At 43.3% G+C, this 19,883-nt stretch overlaps 2 protein-coding genes across 6 annotated transcripts in view; one reads left to right on the top strand and one right to left on the bottom strand.

Moving 5' to 3' along the window:
• The window catches only part of LOC133380240 (complement component C6-like), a 51,649-nt gene extending 37,146 nt beyond the window's left edge, over positions 1-14,503 (top strand). For 2 of the 5 annotated variants that reach the window (XM_061617125.1, XM_061617100.1), the window contains one exon: positions 1,700-2,593. In XM_061617125.1, coding sequence (XP_061473109.1) covers positions 1,700-1,881 — 182 coding nt within the window. In that variant the 3' untranslated portion in view covers positions 1,882-2,593. Of the gene's footprint in view, positions 1-8; positions 1,287-1,699; positions 2,594-3,266; positions 3,353-7,339; positions 7,479-12,890 lie in introns of those variants that run through there. The other 3 variants (XR_009761391.1, XM_061617110.1, XM_061617145.1) reach the window with 3 other exon arrangements.
• The window catches only part of C7 (complement C7), a 58,872-nt gene continuing 47,779 nt past the window's right edge, over positions 8,791-19,883 (bottom strand). Inside the window, exons 13-18 of the mRNA XM_061617169.1 lie at positions 19,406-19,493; positions 18,378-18,510; positions 16,541-16,732; positions 13,109-13,208; positions 11,229-11,413; positions 8,791-10,078 (exon numbers count right to left, since the gene is read on the bottom strand). Of these exons, the coding sequence (XP_061473153.1) occupies positions 9,891-10,078; positions 11,229-11,413; positions 13,109-13,208; positions 16,541-16,732; positions 18,378-18,510; positions 19,406-19,493 (886 nt within the window). The 3' untranslated portion in view covers positions 8,791-9,890. The remainder of the gene's footprint in view (positions 10,079-11,228; positions 11,414-13,108; positions 13,209-16,540; positions 16,733-18,377; positions 18,511-19,405; positions 19,494-19,883) is intronic.

Below are 19,883 nucleotides of genomic sequence, written 5' to 3'. Positions count from 1 at the left end.
ACTTGCAGCAGAGCCCGCTGATGACTGGGAGTGGGACTGAGCAGCTAGAACTGGCTCAGGCCATGATGGAGGCAAGCCTTCCCTTGCTGGTAGTTGCCAGGCAACAGCTCCCAGCAATGTCCTCTGAGGCAAGGGAGTGGTGCTGAGCCTCTGGATCTCATTCAACCGATGATAAAGGCAAATCTTCCCTTGGATGTCAGAGATTTAACCTGGGACCTTTTGAGTGCTCTACTACTGAGCTATAACCTTTCTATTGAGTATTATTTATTTATTGCAAAGAAGAAAGCACTTCTACAATTAACTACTACACCCCTGCATGACGAGACACCTACCAAAGCCACACTGATTGGGAAAGGACCCAGCACTGACTGTTCTTGCTTACTTTTCCCCCTCCCTGTAGACTGAAAACTCATTGGGTTGTATTCAACTTAGTGCTAAGCAGATCATTCCATCAGCACAAGGATTTCTCCTTGCGCAACAGAAGCATCTTCTCCTCCCTAAATCTGTTCTGAGGTTTTCCCCAATCGGCCAGCATATATTTGGGGATGGTGTGAAGCCCATGTGAGGGAAAGAGTGGGGGTATTCCTATTGCACTCGTGCAACTTTTTATTTGAATTCCTCCCACTGTTACCCCCCAGCAGGAATAAGGATGAAATTCAGTAGGTTCTGAGTATAATATCAGTCTTGCTAATAGAAATCATGATGGTTCTGTACTACCTCCAGGATCAGATGCAGTGTGCCTCTGAACCCCATTTAATATTTACAACTTTACATGTAATGTGCTCTGTATAGGACTGGCTGTGGAGTATGTCTGGAAAATTCAACTGGTTCAGAGTACTGAGGCCAGACTCTTAACAAAGGCTGGTTATAGGGCCCGTGTGACCTTCCCTCTGCCTTGTTACAATAGTGTCACTGGCTATCAGTCCATTCCTAGGCACAATTCAAAGTGCTGGTTATAACTTACAAAGCCCTACACAACTTGGGACCTGGTTATCTGTCAAAAAACCATTCCCCCCATTTGAGCCTGCCCAGGTTTTAAGACCCTTAGGAGAGACCCTTCTATGTGTCCCACCATCTTCCGAATCACATTAGGTGGGAAATTCAGACAGGGCTTTCTTGAGGGCTGTCTCCCAGGCTTTGAAACTCCTTGCTGGGGGGGGGGCACTAGGCCCATCTCCGATACCCCTAAGTTGACTTGTTCAAATATGTTGAAACTGGTTTGAATTGGTTGTTTTTATTGGATGTTTTACCTGCCTTATTAGGAGTTCTTGTTCATGTTGTATTATTGCTGGTCTGTCGTATTTTACATTTATTGGATTTGTGATGGTGTTGTTAGCTGCCTTCAGTACCATTTGATGGGAAAGCAGATAAAAAATAAATATACAACAGCAAGAGAGGGCTGTTGCTTTTATTTTCATCCTGCTTTGTGGGCTTCCCATAGGCATCTTGTTGGCCACTGTGGGAAACAGGGTGATGGACTAGACAGGCCTCTGATCGTCTTACGTTCTAAACAAGGGGTGGGGAACCTTGTAGTTCAGCAACATCTGAAGGGCCCAACTCCCATCATCCCTGGCCATTTTTTGCTGGGGCTGATGGGAGTTGTAATTCAGCAACATCTGGAGGGCCAAAGGTTCCACACACTTGCTCTAAACCAAAACAAACCATTCTCAGCTGACCCTAAATCCATCCCTATTCACAGAAACAGAATCACAGTGTACCTGCTTGCTTCCATACCAGTGCCCAAGGGATGAGGGCCAACTTTATTGCATCCAGACTGGATCTGGACGCCGGAAGAGGACATCCACCCTCTGTGCATTCGGAGCCATGAAATGTGCCAAGATGAGAACAGAACTCTTGCATCCTGGGAAGTGTTTGCCTTAAGATGGATGTCAAGACTCATCTCCTTACAGAAAGAAATCCAGATAGACTGATTTCAGTAATGCAGTATATTCAGAATAAATACCTATGGGTGTTGATACTTTGGTATCTATTTAGGACAATTACTGAAGTATGGAGTGCTTTATAATGTGCCCTTAAAGTAGAGCACTGCTGAAAATGTCAAAAATGTATTTTTCAGCCATTCCGTATGTGTGTATGTGTAAAAAAAAAAAACCTCACCCCAAAAGGGAAAAGCAAGAAACTTCTCTGAAATGTTTGAGAAGGGGTTACGATTTACTTTACTTAATCTTATGAAGTGGCCAAGGGTTTCCTTTTTTTTCCTCATCAGCCCCTCCCCCCACACAATCAATGGGAAAATGGCACTTACATCAGCCACTACCCTCACTCACAGAGAGAAGCTCTTTGCACCTCCCCTCTTTTCAGAATGGAACAGAGGGTAGATGTCCAGTCCTGGCATTCTACGAAATGTGGGCATGTTTAAGGGGACAGATCTAATGTAATAGAGGCTGCACCAGGGCAAATGGGAAATGAGCAGGAAGAGCAAACACTCTCACGCATTGTGGATTTTTGAGGGCATATTCAGTTTTTTATTAATTGGTTTTCTTTGCAGATGTATCAATGAAAGGAAAGGAAAATCAAAGAAAAAGCAAAAATAAATAAAAATATTGAAGGTAGAAAATTTTTAAAAAAGTTAATATATGAATATTACTACTAAATAACAATAAACTATCATCAGTTTACATTAGATACAATAACGATCAGTATGTGCACCTTGAGTTAAGCATACAAGTTAATATAAGCCCTCCAGATGTCCAAATAGGTACCCGCTCAAAACTGACATCTGTATGAAATATGTTCCATTGTAGCCAGGGCAGAGAGGACTTCAGTTCATTGCATAACAGAGGGTGGGTATTTATCCTTCCAGGCTTGATGTTTCTTGGCTACCAGCAGGGCTCACAAAATCTACTTTTGTTGCCCTGCTATTAACCCTCATACCACAGGGATATTATTTAAAAGTGCACAAACATCTGGCAACTCATTTTGAGAAGCATACTGTCACTGGCTATGGTGGCAGAGCACAGTCATCATGGCTAGTAGCTATTGATAGCCTTATTTTCCATGAATTTGCCTAAACCTCTTTTAAAGCCCTCCAAGTTGGCAGCCATCGCCAGCTTTTGTGGGAGAGAATTCCTTAGTTTAACTATGTGTGATGTGAAAAAAAAAATGTTTGTTTATCCTGCATCTTCCAACATTCAGCTTCATTGGATGTTCCCGAGTTCTAGTGTTATGAGAGAAAAACTTTTCTCTATCCATTTTCTCCACACCATGTGTAATTTTATACACCTCTATCATGTCTCCTCTTACAGAAGACAGCCTTCCAATGGGAGAAAATCTTCAATTAACACCCATTGTCCCAGCCTCGTGGTCCAATATACTTTGCCCTGATATCCTGGTGAGTGGGATTGACTTTGCTGGTGTGAGGAAGCCTGGGGTTTTCAGAAACAAATCGTAAGAGGCGCATGCTTCAATGCTAGTAAAACAGAGAGAGAGAGATAAATCATATGTATGGGCTAGCACTTCAGAATGGCACAGGAGGACAGGGGAGGGGACTACCAATATTCCTGGCACTTCTGAGGTCATGGGGTGCCATGTTGCAGCGCGTGTTGACATGATCCAGAGAGGCGGCACTGAAGCAGGTTCGATCAGAAATAATACAGGCCAGGCAAAGTACTTTGTAAGAGTCTTTTACTGACATTAAGCTTAACTAACGCAGTCCTCCTTCCATACAACAATCCCCCACACCAGAGCTGCCGTGAGTCCTGTTCTTATCAGAGCTGTTGCCCTTGCCAACCAGCTGCTGGCCTTGACAGACCTGGCATTCTCTCTTGCTCTGTTTAACCCTTTTCCTTCAGGTTTTCAGAACCTCTTTCTGTGAGACACACAGATAGCATAACAGGTCAACAGCCCCCACCTGTGACTCACAGAAAGCAAAATACATATATCTTATTTCAATTTTACAATACAAATTTCCATTCCAATTCATTTCAATACATTTCAATACACATATGTACATATCATTTTGTTGTTCATTACTTTGATACAGTCTCTCTGTCCATTACATTTCTTGTTTTGTTTCTTTATTCATACAATATACATGTCTGTTGATTTTATTTGACAACATTTTCTCAGAGTCATTTACATATCATTCTTCAATACAGTACTTCCACATTAAATCCATTGTATCTGTGTCTATTGGCCCTTCTTTTACCCATTCTGTAGGATATTCATCTGTCTCATCTTCCTTGTTTTGTGTTACATTAAATGTGGATCTATGTGGCGGTTTTCCTTTTGTTGTTCTCTCAGAACGTCTGACACTGTCAATTTCCATTGCTTCTTCACTCTCATCTTTTATTGCTCCTGCACTTGAGCCTGCACTTGTTCCTGGCACTTCTGTGTCCTGCATTACTATGTCCTCACCTCTAAGTCTTTTAATGTTACGTTTGCCACCCTTAATCAAATCAGTTAACGCATCTCTTAATGGTATTTGAGGACCAAAAGGAATATCTGCTGCACCCTGTTTGCTTGCATCATCAAGCACAATTGTTTGACTATTTTTCCATGGCTGATCTACTACTTTTATGCTTCTGCTAAGTACTACTTGTTGCGTTTCAGGTACCCAGATTCTATAAAACGCATTCTGAAATCCCAAAACACGACCTGCCTGAGCTCTTGGGGCCATTTTTCCATGTCTTTTCTGTCTAGCAACATGTACCCAGCACTTTGCTCCAAAACGCTCAATATGTGTTAGCCTGGGGTTTCTCCCTGTCAACTTCTCGTAGGGAGACATTCCAATCATTCTGTGTACAAGACGGTTTTGTATGTATACAGTATATAAAATACATTTCCCCCAATATGTATTATTCAATTCTGCATCTGCTAACATTGCTCTCATTGAATCCTGCAGAGACCTGTTCCTTCTCTCTGCTGTCCCATTGGAAAATGGGGAGAAGGGAGCAGTGAGACTTTGGGTTATTCCCTTCTTTTCCAGATATGTTTTCAATGCATTACTTGTAAATTCGCCCCCCTGGTCTGATTTAATATTTTTAATAATAACCCCATGTTGTGTCTCTGTTCTCTGTATAAATGTGCGTAATTTATCCTCCGCTTCACTTTTCTTTTTCAATAAATACACGTCCGTAAATCTAGAAAAATCATCAACAATCACTAAGTAGAATCTTGCCCCTCCTTTTGAACACTGTAGAGGTCCTGCTAAGTCTACATGAATGAGCTGATAAGGTTCCGTGGTAGTGCTTTCAACGCTCTTATTTATGGGTGCCACTGTCATTTTTGCTTTATAGCATGCATCACACTCCTCTACATGCTCACAACTTGTTAGCTTAAGTCTTTACTATGCTTTGGGGTGTTTTTAATTTTCTCGAAGTTGGCGTGCCCTAATCTTCTGTGCCACTCATGAATGCAATTATCGTGTACGTTTTTATTAACTCTTAACCAGGCACATGTTGGTTCAGCATGCTCACTCTGTACTATAAACACTGAGTCCTGCAACGTCCCCTGCATACATATTTCATTGCCTTTCTGTACAATGCATCTATTTCTTTCAAAAGTCACTTTACAACCGAGTTGAGTCAATTTTCTCACTGAAGGAATATTACCTTTCCAATTAGGAACTAAAAGTACATCTGTCAATATTGTTCTAAGATTACTCAACCTGATAGTGCCTCTGGCAATCGCGTCTCTCGTTGATCCGTAGGCTAGATAAATCTTCTCTTGAACAGGCTTTGAAGTGTAAAACAAACTTGCGTCAGTAATCAGGCAATTACACACTCCGCTATCCAGAAGCCATTTAGAGCTAAGTGTTTTATTGTCCTCCTCAGTAATAAAGTTTACACTTGGTTTCTGCCATCCATAGTCCCTGTTTCTTCTTTTCTTATTCAAACAATGTCTTTGTATATGTCCCCGGGACCCACAAAAATAACATGTTTTATTTTCTTGCCTGTTTCTTGAATAATTCTGTTGTGATGCTTCAGCTTCTTTAGACTCAGTCCTTTTACTCTCCTGTCTTCTGTTCCATTCCTGTTGCAGTTTTTGCTCTACAAAGTCCAAATTTAAAGTCCCATCAGGTAAAGTTTCCATACTTGTCACCAAATGGTCCCATTTTTGATCAAATGAAGATAAAATGATATAAACCATTTGAATGTCACTGTGATTTACTCCTCTATCTTGAAGATCAGCAAACAATCTACGAAATTCAGCAAGATGCTCACTCATAGTCACTTCATCTGTAAAACGCATCTGATAAAGTTTCCGCGCTAAACACAGCCGGCTCCCTGCTGTTTGTTGCACATGGGCAGCCTTTAACGTTTCCCACATTTGGTGTGCTGTCGGCTCATTCCTTACGTGTAGCAGTTGAGAATCAGACAGCCCTAGAGTAATAAATGCTTTCGCTTTCTCGTCTCTCTTCGTCCACGCTGCTGATGGAGCGGCCGGAGGGGGAATTTCCACCATGTCATACAAATCTTCTTTGACCAGAACTGCTTTCATTCTCCACTTCCAACTGGCATAATTAACGGCACTCAATCTTTCCATCGACATCCCGGTTGACAGGTTCATCACCATGTTGCTCACTCTTTTACTTGCCTCTCTTTTGCTGCTTCCTATCTCTTCAGCAATGTATCAGAACAGCTCCAGAACCTCCTACTTTGGACCGTATGCTGGGCCCATAACCCGTGTTGCAGTGCATGTTGACACGATCCAGAGAGGCGGCACTGAAGCAGGTTCGATCAGAAATAATACAGGCCAGGCAAAGTACTTTGTAAGAGTCTTTTACTGACATTAAGCTTTACTAACGCAGTCCTCCTTCCATACAACATTCCCCCACACCAGAGCTGCCGTGAGTCCTGTTCTTATCAGAGCTGTTGCCCTTGCCAACCAGCTGTTGGCCTTGACAGACCTGGCATTCTCTCTTGCTCTGTTTAACCCTTTTCCTTCAGGTTTTCAGAACCTCTTTCTGTGAGACACATAACAGGTCAACATGCCATCCCATAGGTGCCCATTGTGTTAGCTGTCAACACAACATTAATCTGTTGGGTTAGCCCTTAACTACCAATACACAGGTATTGGTAATTTAGAATGCTATATGCAGCTCCCCATTAGGGCTTCCCCGTTGTGTCCTCAAAGGTGTGACATTCCCCTCTAGGGAAACCACTGCATCTGGAAAGATCCTAGGTCTTTCCTTGCAGTATGATCACTGACGTGCCTTAATATCTGCTCTCAGACATCTGCTATCATGCCTCCTCTGCTTTCAGCCAATTGTCAAGAGCATTTTGTCCAACTTTGCAGGTTAGAAGCAGCAGAAGAAAGCTCTTCCTCCTTGATTAATGCCCTAGAGTCAGGCTTATTGTTTGCTCTTGTGTAACAGGCAGGCTTCTAGTTATGCAGCATAGCCTGGAGGCTTTTACGCCCATCCTGAATGTTCTGCCTAGAGAGAGGTCCTGTGATGCTTCTCTTTAGCATTAGTTCTGCACTGACGGTACCTTCTCCCTTCAGCCAAGTGCAAGGTAAGAATTGACATCTATCACTTTGCCCATTTCTCCAGTGCAGAGAATTTCCCCAGTGGCTGGCTTGATAAACAATCCTTCTAAAGTGAAGAAAAATTGGTAAAAGCATTAATCAAAGTTACGTCAAGCTTTGAGTTATGGGGGTGGGGCAGGAAACCTGAAAGTCCAACAATTCTGACTTATGCTACCTTCTCTTGAAAGGTACTTTTGCACAAGAAAGAAGGCAGAGGTAGGCTCTTCAGCCAGAATACATTTTACCAGTACAAAGATGACCGCTTCTATTGTTGCTTCTAGGGATGGGGGAGAAATTTGATTCAGTAGGCATTTAAAGGTAAATTTACCAAATCTGCACTTTCCAAAACAATATGTGAAATGCAGCCATCCTTCAAAATTCACGCTTGTCTGAATTTAGCAACGCATTTCTCCAGCCAAGCAATGTGTACAAAAAGGCATACAGTAGTGAAAATAACACAGAGAAATGCATTATATTAGAAGAAAAATGCTTTGCAAAAACATTTATATTAGGCAAAAGTGCATACAAATATGTGTATATTAGGTGGAAGTTGCAACAGAATATTAATATAAGGAGGTTTATGAACAGGAATGACACCACCACCATTTTAAAAACATTTATTGATTCAAGATACATATTGTCATGATCTTGGACTGTATAGTCCATCTGCTTACTTTAAGACAATATGAAATAACTGTTGTAGGTTATTGCAGGCCTTATGCAGCTAAAGACCTATCAAGCAAGATGCACCCCATGAAACCTGTATGTTGGCCTGCCAGAGGCTTGGAAGCCCCACAGTTATTGCAGTTACAGACCGGCAGCAAACACAGAAAGCAAACCACATTTTGAAGGAATCAATATTGCCATCTAGGGGGTAAGACCATTAGGTCTGGAATCTAAAATTACCTAAGTAGACCACTGCCTAGTTCCCATGCTCTGTCATACTCTACCACAGTCAACTTTTTCAAACATACACTGAACCTCAACTTGCAGAATGGGACTAAATTATGGGCCCTCCAGTAATCTCAACTATGGAGCCCACTTTCTCTCTGCGTTATTTCTTCTTTCTCTTTCCTCTTCTTCTTCCCTTTCTTTTTCTCTCCATTTCCCCCCTCAATCTCCCTCTCTTTCTTCGTTTAAAAGACAGCAATCCTTTCAAAAATATAAGACAGTTAAATCATGGAGTTGCCACCGGTATGATCTGCCTTAGGTTATTAGTCCTGATTACCCATCATTTCAAGTCCAGGCACTTTAGAATCTAGCACAATCAAGTAACAGAACTAAATACGAGGTTATGCGTATATTTCATTCATTCATTTATTAAATTTGTATCCCACCCTTCCTTCCAAAAAATCCCACAGCAGATAGGAGGAGGTTTGATTCTCAATGGGTGGGATCAGCAGGCACAGAGAGCAATTTAACAGCACATCTGTAGTGTCCTCAAATGCACCCCTTTAATTCCGCCCATACAAATGAATGGTTGCCATTCAGCCCACACACAAAAAGAAAGCACCACACTTGGATACACATTTGCAATACAAAAAGTCTACTCTGTATGTGACACTGCATGGCCTGCCTCTCTCTGGCAGGTAGCTGTGTGCATGGGGTGTGTGTGTGCTGCAGTCAGGTATCGCTGTAATATACGTCTTCTGTCCTTGTATGACCTACATAGTGATGGTCATTTTGCTAGTTTTAATAATCCCAATAGCCCCAGTCCCCTGATCCATTATTATTATTATTTTATTTAGAAGAATGTATAGACTGCTTAGAGAGCCAGTGTGGCATAGTGGTTAGAGTGTTGAACTACAACCTGGGACACCAGGGTTCGAATCCCCACATAGCCATGAAGCTCACTGGGTGACCCTGGGCCAATCACTGCCTCTCAGCCTCAGAGGAAGGCAATGATAAACCCCCTTTGAATACCGCTTACCATGAAAGCCCTATTCATAGGGCCGCCATAAGTTGGAATCAAGTTGAAGGCAGGCCATTTCCATTTCATAAACTGCTTAACCAAAAAATATCTAAGAGGGGTACGTAAAACAACATGAAGCACATCAATATACAGATATAATCAACAAGCATGGGTATACATAGCTAAATTACAGTGGAGAGTGGTGGTGCTGATGTCAGTGGGGCACTGAATCCACTGTGGGTTTTAGTCCAAACTTCCAAGGAATTGTCCAAGGTGCTTTCACCTTGAAAGCTGTGAGTAAAACCTAGAGCTGATTCACTGCCCCGCTGACATCGGAGTCACCAGTTGCCACTGGCAATCGTATGTCTGGATAGGCTTGATGAAATAAGAAAGTTTTCAGCAAGCACCTAATACAGTGTGCAACACACCGTAAAACCCATCCTGCTACTGACGCATCGTGGTTATCCTAGTACAGTAAGAAAATATATTAGGGATTTTGTACATCACAGGGTCTTATGCTGACAACAATGATGCTCTCGCCCTGGCACTTGAGGAGGCCAGCCTCGCATTCAGTCATGGTCTGCTGGGCAACACTTCCTTCCACCTCAACACAAATGCTTATTCCTGAGTGACCGCATTGTCCAGCTTCCTTGCATGTGCACTGGTTGGTTGGATCTAGACAACAGCCACAAATTAGCCAGATAACCCAAACAAATGGAAAAATTAGACCAGTAATTAATCTGAATTAACAAAGCTAATGCAGAAAGACCAAAAGAAGCCAACTGATCTGTTCAAAGCTGGGGAAACGGGGTGTGGGGGAGTTTTCATTGTATCCACTCGGGGCAGGACAAGAAACAATAAGTTTAAATGATACAGGGAGTTACATTACATGAAGTTGCCTTATACAAAGTCAAACCATTAGTCCATCTAGCTTAGTACTGTCTGCACCAGGGACCCCCAGCCTTTTTGGATCCAGGGCACATATGGAAATCTAAGGTACTGTTGTGGGCACTGCAAAATATTCATTTTGCTAGTTTGCTAGTTGAAAATATTCATTTTGCAGAAGAGAAACCTGCAATGTTCAGAGCCACGACCTAAAAAACCTGGCAAAACACACACAAAAGCAAGCAACATCCCCCCCCCAAAAAACAGGCACCCCTCAATCAAAATAAAGTCTAGTTTATTTTTATTTTAAAAAATTGGGAAGAGCAGGGAACCTTGGTGAGTGCCATGGGGGATATACAAGGCCACAATGGTGCTCGTGGGCATCACACTGGGGATCCCAGATCTACACTGACTGGCAGCAACTCTCTGAGGTTTCAGACAGTTTTCCCCCAGCTCTACCTAGAGATGTTCAACTGGGGACATTCTGCATGCCAAACATGTTCTCTGTCACTTATAACGTACTCATCTCACGAGTTCCAATGAGCAGGAATGGGGAAGCTGTGGCCCTCTAGATGTTGTTGGACTTCTATAAACCCTGACTATTGCTCTTGCTGGCTGGGGCTAATGCGATGTTAGAGTCCAACCAGATCTGGAGGGACACAGGTTTGCCATTCCAGATATCAACTTTCTAGTCTGTCTTGGGCCTTTGCTGCGATAACTGCTCCATATCGGGCTCCCCCTGCCCCAAGGTATGAGGAACTGATGGTGGACAATCCCCAACATCTGCAACCAGTAGAGTGGTGAAAGGCCCCTGCTTAAGCCCCGAGTGAGCTGCTTGTTCTGTGGTATTCCTGAGGGGCTAGTATGGGTTGAAGCATCCACAAATTGCATTCTCTGGCCAGATCTTTTGGTGGGGAAGGTTGTAGGGGAAACCTCTTACCGTGGCATGTCTCCCACAGCTGGCACGAGCCACAAGGCTTAGGAGATGCAGCAGGAGTCCTGCAGTTTTCCTTGCTGACCAACGCATACTGCCTCCCCATGCACTCAAGGGCATGTAGCTTACAGACAGTCAGCCACGTGCTTTTCTTGGTTCTTTGGTCTGTAGCACAGATGTCCAGGGAAGAGCTGGAAAGAAAAGCAGAAAATCTCTTAACGTGAGGCTGGACTTAGCACTCTTTACAACAGGGGTGAAGAACTTGTGACCCTCCAGCTGTTGTTGGCCTCCAACTCCCTCCCACCAGCCCCAGCTGGCACGACCAATGGTTAGGAATGGTGGGAATTATAGTCCGGCAACATTGGAAAGCGTCTGGTTGGGAAAGGCTGATCTAATCCATTATTATATAATATGACTGGCTTCATCTCTCCAAGGCCTCAGGCAAGGAGGAGTCTTTCCCAGTCTTGCTACACAAGATCTAAATAGACGTGTCAGGACTGAACCACTGAACTATGTGCCTTCCCCTTTTTTTCTGATTGGCAAAATTCACTCGCCATGACTCAAGACATTGATGTGGTGTCACTATAGTTCACTTGGCCACAGACAGCATGACTGAGCCACGCTGGGCTCAAGATGGGGGGGGGGAAACAAGCATGCAAACAAGACCAGGGGTGGGGTTGGTGCGTGAAGCAGGAGCAACTCCCTGTGTGTGTATATGTGTGTACACACACATACACATGTATATACCGGGTATACAGTAGTTATTTCAGGATAACTCTAAGATCATAATCTACATCTTGACTATGAAAACCAGATCTCTGCCTTCTTTCTCTCTGTTGCAGCAGTATCCTCTTTTTTTTGCAAAGGCAATAAATATTTCCAGCATTTGTTTCAGTCTGTGACAAAATCAGTCCCAACTGTCATTCATGGGCTAGCTACAGTCCAGCCTGTGGTGCATTCTAAAGGCACTGGGGCCCCTCCAGAGGACCTTTTTATTATTCATGATTATTTGAGCTCATGATGAAATCTGGGCAGTTATCCCACTTTCAACACTGTTTGCACCTGCAAAAGTTTCAAGGCGGACAAACAGCTTCCTTTGCAATCTGTGCATGTTCTGTCACTTCCTGCTCAAATCCTGTAAGTTTTCATAACCCAAATGTTCTGCGGTGTGAGCTTATTTTTGTCCCGCTTTTGTTGTGCTATAACACGAAAGTGCCACTCCAGACAGCAATAATATGGTAAACTGAGGAAGCATCACAGAACACCTAATAAGGCAGAATTACGTGTGGACACTTCAGTGTAAATCCACCACCAATGGACTCTTACTGTGTCAATGACATGTCACAGAACATACTCATAAAAAAACAAAACACCAGTTCTGGAGGGGCCCTTAGGAATAAACTGCAAAGAAGAATGTCAAGCTGGGCACATATTACTTTAACGTCACCCCGGATCCATCTGTCATTGTCACAGGACAGATTCTCCAGAACTGTTGTGCACACAGGGTGACGGATTATTTATTACTTATCTTTCCAATGTTCCCCAAACAAAGCCATCCATTTTTATTTCACATCCTCACTTGTGTTTGTCACCTTAGATCCTGCTGGGACCACTTCTGTAAATCTGCAGAAAATATATTTTGTTTCCTTTTCTTTCCCTATTCTACAGATCAAGCAGAACCAAGGCTCTCTTTCCACCTACTGTTCATTTAGCTGAATTTTATCTCCAGTAATACCAAATGACAGATCTGTCAAGCCAGGTAAAATGATGAAAAAGACAGTATTTTATTGTAAACAAAACTCCATTTATTTCTCCAAAGCTCTAACCTGCCAAGCCCTTGGTGGATTTACTTGCTTAATAGAAATGGGATACCAACAGCAACTCACCCACATTCATATGGCATCTTACACACACATTTTGTCTGTTGGACTTTCTCCCACGGTTGGCATTCAGGTCCAACAGGTTCAGTATTAGCCATGCTGGGAACTGCAGTGAAAGAACAAACACAAGATCTGGAAGACGACAGTAAGACAAAGCCATACTGCTACCCTTGCATTTATTCCAGAATATTCCCATTCGCTTCAGTGGGGAGATTCACACAGTGCCATTCTGAGCCAGGGATCAAGCTAGTGCTTAGTTTAGAGAGCTTGTGTAGTGCAGTGGCTAGAACCCTGAGCTATGAAACAGTAAGTTTCCAATTTGAATCATGTCTCTGCCACAGACTCACTAGGTGGCCTTAGGCAAGCCACTTAGCCCCAGCCCCCATACTTACCCTACAGGCAGGAAGGGGAGGCAGGATAATAATATCGGATCATCATACAGGACTTTTGTAAGGATTACCACTAGATAATGCATGCAAAGTGCTTTGAACGCTTGAAAGTGCTGCACAATTGTTAATCATCATCACCACCATCATCATTGTCATCATCATCCAAAACCAGAGGTGCTAAGGCTGAAGTAAGGATGGAGGAGAAACGGGATTTGGGTTGCCTCTCTGAAACCCTGGAGAACCACTGGCACCCAGTGCAGATAATACTGAGCTAGACGGACCAATGGCCTGACTCGGTACAAAGTAGCTTCTGATGTTCCTCTCAATGGATGGACTATTCTGGAAGGAGAGTGCCACTTGGGAATCCCAGCGCAGCTGTCTCTGCCTCATTCCCTGGATATGCGTCAATGTGGAAGAAGAAGAGCCAGTCCCTTTTTGCCAACTCAGAACACACAGAGGTCTGATTTGCTTTGGCGGCCCCCCTCAAAACCAAGTGGGGAAGCAAGATCAGATAGTATTAGGGGTGGGGGCGAAATTCGATGCGGTTTGCATTGAAAGACGAATCTATCGAATTCGCGCTTTCCAAATTATGACAATAACCAAAACACAGCGATCCCTTGAAATTTGCACTTATCCAAATGTTGTGATGCGGTTCTTCAACCAAAAATCCTTACAAATATGCATAAAGGAAAATGTGGTTAACAACGAATATATTGGCAGAAATAATATACAAAAATGTGTTAGGAGAAGTTGCTTTCAAAAATGTGTAGAATAGTCAGAACTGCATACAAAAATATGTTTATTAGGAGAAAATCACAGTAAATTGATGAATAAAATCACAAATTTCTGCAGAAATGTGGAGAACTGAATTTAAGATTGAAATATGAGAAACGGAGAAATCCCAAACTGACAGATCCTTCCACTCTTGGTTAGAAATGATAATGCCATCAACATTTTATCCTACGGCTAGCCTGTATCTATGCACAAATAAAACCATCTATCACAAAGGCAATGCATGACTACAGTGACCTTTGTAACCCCAAGGCATGCGCTGTGCCCCCGAGATATCTTGCCACTCAGAGACCAGAGTGCACATAGCAATATATGAGTAATAAAACGGACTAACAGAAAGACAAAAAAGAAAACCACACAAATTTACATCTCAGGCCTCACTCCTTGACTGCCATAAACCCCATCAGCTTTGATGATTAGCCTATTTGTGGCCTTTTCTATTACAGAACCTTGATCCTGAATTATTTCTACTTGAAACGTAATCCCACCTCAACAAAAAAATAATTAAAAAATCCTCCTCTTTGCAGCCACTTGCACAACCAGACCTGTCTTTTCTCTCTAGTTCACACTACAGTGAAGCAAAAAGAGGAAACCATTGATTTTTTCATAGTACTATGATTCAAAAAGGCCAATTACGTTTACTCTATAACCTCTCACAAAGACAGCTAATCCAGTCCATCCATTTTTAATATCCACGTTTTAAGACTCTCAATTCTTTTGTACATCTTTTTTTATGAACTATGTTGAGGTTTTTTCAGCATTCTCTGTCTTTATCACTGATGTTTTTCTCCTCCCACACTGTGATGAAGTGGTCAGCAGCTAGCAACCTTTGGCTGAATTTAACCTTCAAGCACAGGGGAAGGCAACGTGGTGCCCTCCAGATGTTGTTGTACTACAGTTCCCATCAGCCCTCACCATTGGCTATGCTGGGAGGGAGCTGTAGTCCAGCAGCATCTGGAGGGGCATGACACTGGCTATCTCTGATCTAGTAGTAATCATGGGGCAAACTCCAAAATGGGGAGGGGGAGTTTGGAGCCAAATTGTAGATACTCACTCTGTATTTTTAATAGAATCCCATACCTTCTAGATCCTAAATCTATCCATATCTGGAAACATAGAAAGTTCCCTTACACCGAGGCAAACCACTGGTCCATCTAGCTCCGTACGGTTGAGGTTGACATTGGCTAGCAATGGCTCTCCAGGGTTTCGTGCAGGAGCCTTCCCAAGACCTTTTGCATGCAAACCATGTGCTCTAGCACTGAGCTATGATCCTTTCCTAATCCCTAGCTGCAACATTCTCCAGATCCCTTTCCATCATCCTCTCACACTGTGAAACCTACCAGTGCAAAGAGGGACTGATGACGGGGAAAGCTCCAGGTGATACCAAAACTGGGACTGAGAACTGGGTGCTATGGTGCATTGTTGCTGCATAAATCAATAATGCAGGGAGCCACAGGAAAAGTAGTTTTCCATGGCTCCCTCAACCCTTGGATGTTGCAGCAAGCATGTACTACAGCAGTCTGAAACCCTCTCCCATTGCAAAAGAGGGAAAGAGAGAAGTTACAACTACCAGCTGGCTCCAAATAAACAGATAATTGCAGTCACTTTTGCTTACCAGGAAAGGGGGGAGGGATGAGACTGTGGGGATGCAAATACACTGGTGAAGCCGATTCAGCACTCTTGCTGGTACATTTGCACTGTGTTGGCCTCCCCATCATCTCACCTCTTCCCCTCCTAGTAAGCAACAGTGATTCACCTGCTGGGAACTTAGCATAGTGGTTCTGCAAGCTATGTCTGAGCAAAAGGTAGTTCTTGAAAACACACAAAGATTACAAGACTTCTCCTCCTTCAAAGGGAAAAGTTTATATAAACACCAGTTAACATCTCTAGGCCCAATGAATGAGTCATCTTTGGATTATAGGATGTTGTTAACTGAGCTGGTCTTAACCTGGTCAGTGCTTGGATAGGAGGCCGCCCTGGCGGCCTACAGAAGTTGCTCTGAACTTTCAAAGGAAAAGCAGGATATACGTGTGTAAAAAACAAAAATTCCTACCAGCTGGTGACTCCATGTCAGTGGGGCAGTGGAATCTGCTCTGGGTGTTAGTCTGAACTTTAAAGCACCTTGAACAGCTTTTTGGAAGTTTGGACTAAAATCCAGAATGGATTTCACTGCCCCACTGACATGGAGCCATCACTGCCTTCAGGAGAAAGTGCCATTTCATCTTTATTTGGACCCAAGAGTCATCATGGGACATACCTCTCCTCTGGCACTGGATGTCATTGACATTAGGAGACCATTTCAGGCTAGGTTCACACAAAAGGTAAGCTGCTCCTTCCAGCTGCATGCCATCTGGGCAGGACAGTTTTACTTTCTCTCCAATTTGATATGAAGGTTTCACTGGGTCTCCTCTCAGTCCTCCTTCCAATGCAGGTAAGACACAAGCTATTTCTAAGGAAAAGAAGTGGAAAGCAAACAGTGTAGGCTGGTCCCTTAGGGTGAATGAGACACTACCTGCCAATCTCAGTCTGCCCTTAGTCAGACCCCACCTGCCTGGCTGTCAACTTCCTCCCCCTTCATCTAATGTTTGCCTTTGCAGAACTCAGCAAGGAGGAGGATGGAGGAAAAAAAACTAGAATTAGTTGGCTCTGTTTGTCATTGGTTCTGTCTTTGCCTGTCATTGGCTCTGGCTCCACCTACTGTTGGCCTCCCTGCTTTCTGGCCAGTGGACACCGACCACCACTGGAAGCAAATACAAGTATTTTCTGTTTCTATAGGTTGTTTATTTTCTCTCTCCTCTGGATGGTTTAAGTTTCCATAGTCCACAACCTTTCAGATCCAGGACCTAACCTCAGCCAGAAACAAGGGGACCCATTTTAAATATTTTCTTTCACTAAGTATGCCCATCTTTCTTCCTCTCATTTTCCCTTTCTGTCCCTCCTTATGCCTTCTATGTTTTTTTTTTAAGTTAACAATAAACAAGGAAAGGGCACTGTAATAATCGATGGGACCCAGCACAGGTCAGTGTTCTAAGACAGGGGACGGGAATATTTCCCAGCCCAGGGTCACATTCCAGCCTAGGCATCCCTGTGGGGACCTCAAGCCAGTGTTGGGTATGGCAACGGGAAGAGACTCTTATCCTTATACAACAGGCAACAGTCCAGCTACACAAAAGCCAGAGGTTTCTCTCCATCCAACAGGCATAATTACAACTGAAGGTCATATTCCAGCCAACCAAAAGGAGAGGGGTGTGGCTTGGGAAAAGGGGCATGGCCTGAAGAGACCCCCGAGGGCTACACAGAGAGGCCTGGAGGGTCAGATCTGGTCCCAGGGTCTGAGATTCCCTATCACTGTTCTAAGGCAAGGGCTGAGCTCCTTCCTTACCCCATCAAGGATTATAGATGAATCCGTCATACATTTGGGTAGGTGGTTAAATGATCAGATTAGGAAAAAGGATACCCAGAAACAAATTGCCACTCAGGGTAGAGACCCACTTACTGTTCTGCCGGTCCCAGTGCATCTCCACCTCCATTTCCTGAAAATGGGGGCATACCACGTGAATCAAACCCCGCCCCTTTTTACTGTAAACCTTGGTGGGATCAGGTCCAGTGCGTTTTTTAAAAATTTGCTTCAAAGAGATTTCACAATTGGCATACCAAACCGTTCCCCCTTCAGGTGTGGCCAATGGAAACGCTTTGCTGCAGGCAACTAGTGTGCTCACAAGCATAGCCATACAGTTCAAGACTTTCGGCCAATCACTCTGTCTGTCTAAACTATCTCATAAGGCTGTTGTGAAGATAAACCACAGGGCAGGAGAATCATGTGTGCTACCCAGAGGTCTCCAAAGGAAAGGAAGAATAAAAAGGATTAAAAACACCTTTTTGTCACTAGCCTTTGAGGGCTGGGAAGTGAAAATAAACACTTCTCTACAGTTACCTATTGTTGCTGCCCATTCAACCCCCCCCCCGCCCCCGGCAAAGGCTCCTCTGCCTTGGACACCTGCATGGCAGGCAGAAATTCAACAATGGCATATGTTCCTGGCACAGAAATGTAAATGGGGAACCGTACTTTTGCAGCCAGGGTTATAGATACATACTCTGGCAGCTCATCTGTCCAACAATCCAATTGAAGCCTTCACCGCATGTAGCAACAGAGTCCCCCACAAGAGCATATCCATTATTACAGGTGTACATGATGCTTTTCCCCACAGGATATGATGAATCAGCATCCTATAAAGAAGAAAACCTGAGGATTGCTCAATGAGCGGACGACCAAAACAAACCCTCCCTCTGAATCCTTACATGCTTGAATAATTCTTACAGAATTAATCAAAATATACAGTATTATGGATTTATTTGTTTGCATTTTTTATTCATCAGCACTATGGCCTAGGACCTGGACTTGGACTTTTCTGCCCATGAAGTGTTTGTAAACTTGTAGTAAAACAGCAATGCAATTCTATACATTTGTACTCAGAAGTAAATCCCACTGGGCAGTATTTAACTAAACAGTTGTGCAAGAGCAAGGATTAGCACTAGCACAATTGGATTCCCCACTCTTCTCCCCCTATGCATGCCTCACACCATCCCCAAATCTGCTCCAGAAGGTTGGAGGAGTCCCCAGATCAGATTTAGGGTGCACGCAGAGGAAGGAGAGGGAGAGAACATTCTGTCATGCAAGATGAAATCTTTGCACTGACACAACATTCACTGTAGTGTTACGATGAACACAACCTATTGAGTTCAATGGGGGTTACTCCTGGGTAATGGGAAATTGTAGTCAACCTGGTGGCCTCCAGATGTTGCTTAGGCTATAACTCCCATAAGCCCTGAGCACTGCCCATGCTGGTTAGAGCTGATGGGAATTGTAGTTCTACAACACCTGGAGGTGACCAAACTGGCTACCTTTGGGGTATAGAATTGCAGCCTAAACCAGTCTTTCCCAACCTTTGGGTACCCAGATGTTGCTGAGCTACAACTCCTATCAGCCCCAGCCAGCATGGCCAATGGCCAGGAATGATAGGAATTGTAGTCCAGCAACCTCTGGAAACAAGGTTGGCTTAAATTATATTCCTCTACCTACACACAGAACCTGGATAAGGAGAACAATTTATATTTCACCTACTTGAACGTATCCATTTTCCAAGGGAGGAGGTGATGGGCAGGATTCTGTGCCAAATGCAGACACATCAAAACAGTGTGGTTCTATTGAACTACAAAGCAAAACATTTTAAAAGACCATGATTTATTTCAGAGTTCACCTTTCATTTCAAAACGCATTACTTTCCAGGGAGGTCTGTTTCTGTAAAGCCATTAAACGTCAATCAGATGAAAATTGTCATCATCTGGAGATGGACAACTCCACCCACCCCCATACAGAAACAGGAGCTGTGTGATACTCATTAGTTTTTTCCCTAGTGCCAGTCTAAATAAAATGCTCCAAACCCTTGAACCTCACATGAAAATGTTAGCTTGAGTCAAGGCTTTTTCCAAGTGTCAAATCAGATTCAAAGACTCGCTTTCGTAACATAATTTTAAAAAATCATTTTTTTAAAAAAATGTGTCTATATCCTGATTTTACAAGTTACAACTAGGGATGTCAG

Source organism: Rhineura floridana, chromosome 1 (genome assembly GCF_030035675.1).
Source record: "Rhineura floridana isolate rRhiFlo1 chromosome 1, rRhiFlo1.hap2, whole genome shotgun sequence".
Lineage (NCBI taxonomy): Eukaryota > Metazoa > Chordata > Lepidosauria > Squamata > Rhineuridae > Rhineura > Rhineura floridana.
This window is presented reverse-complemented; position numbering and strand designations above follow the sequence as displayed.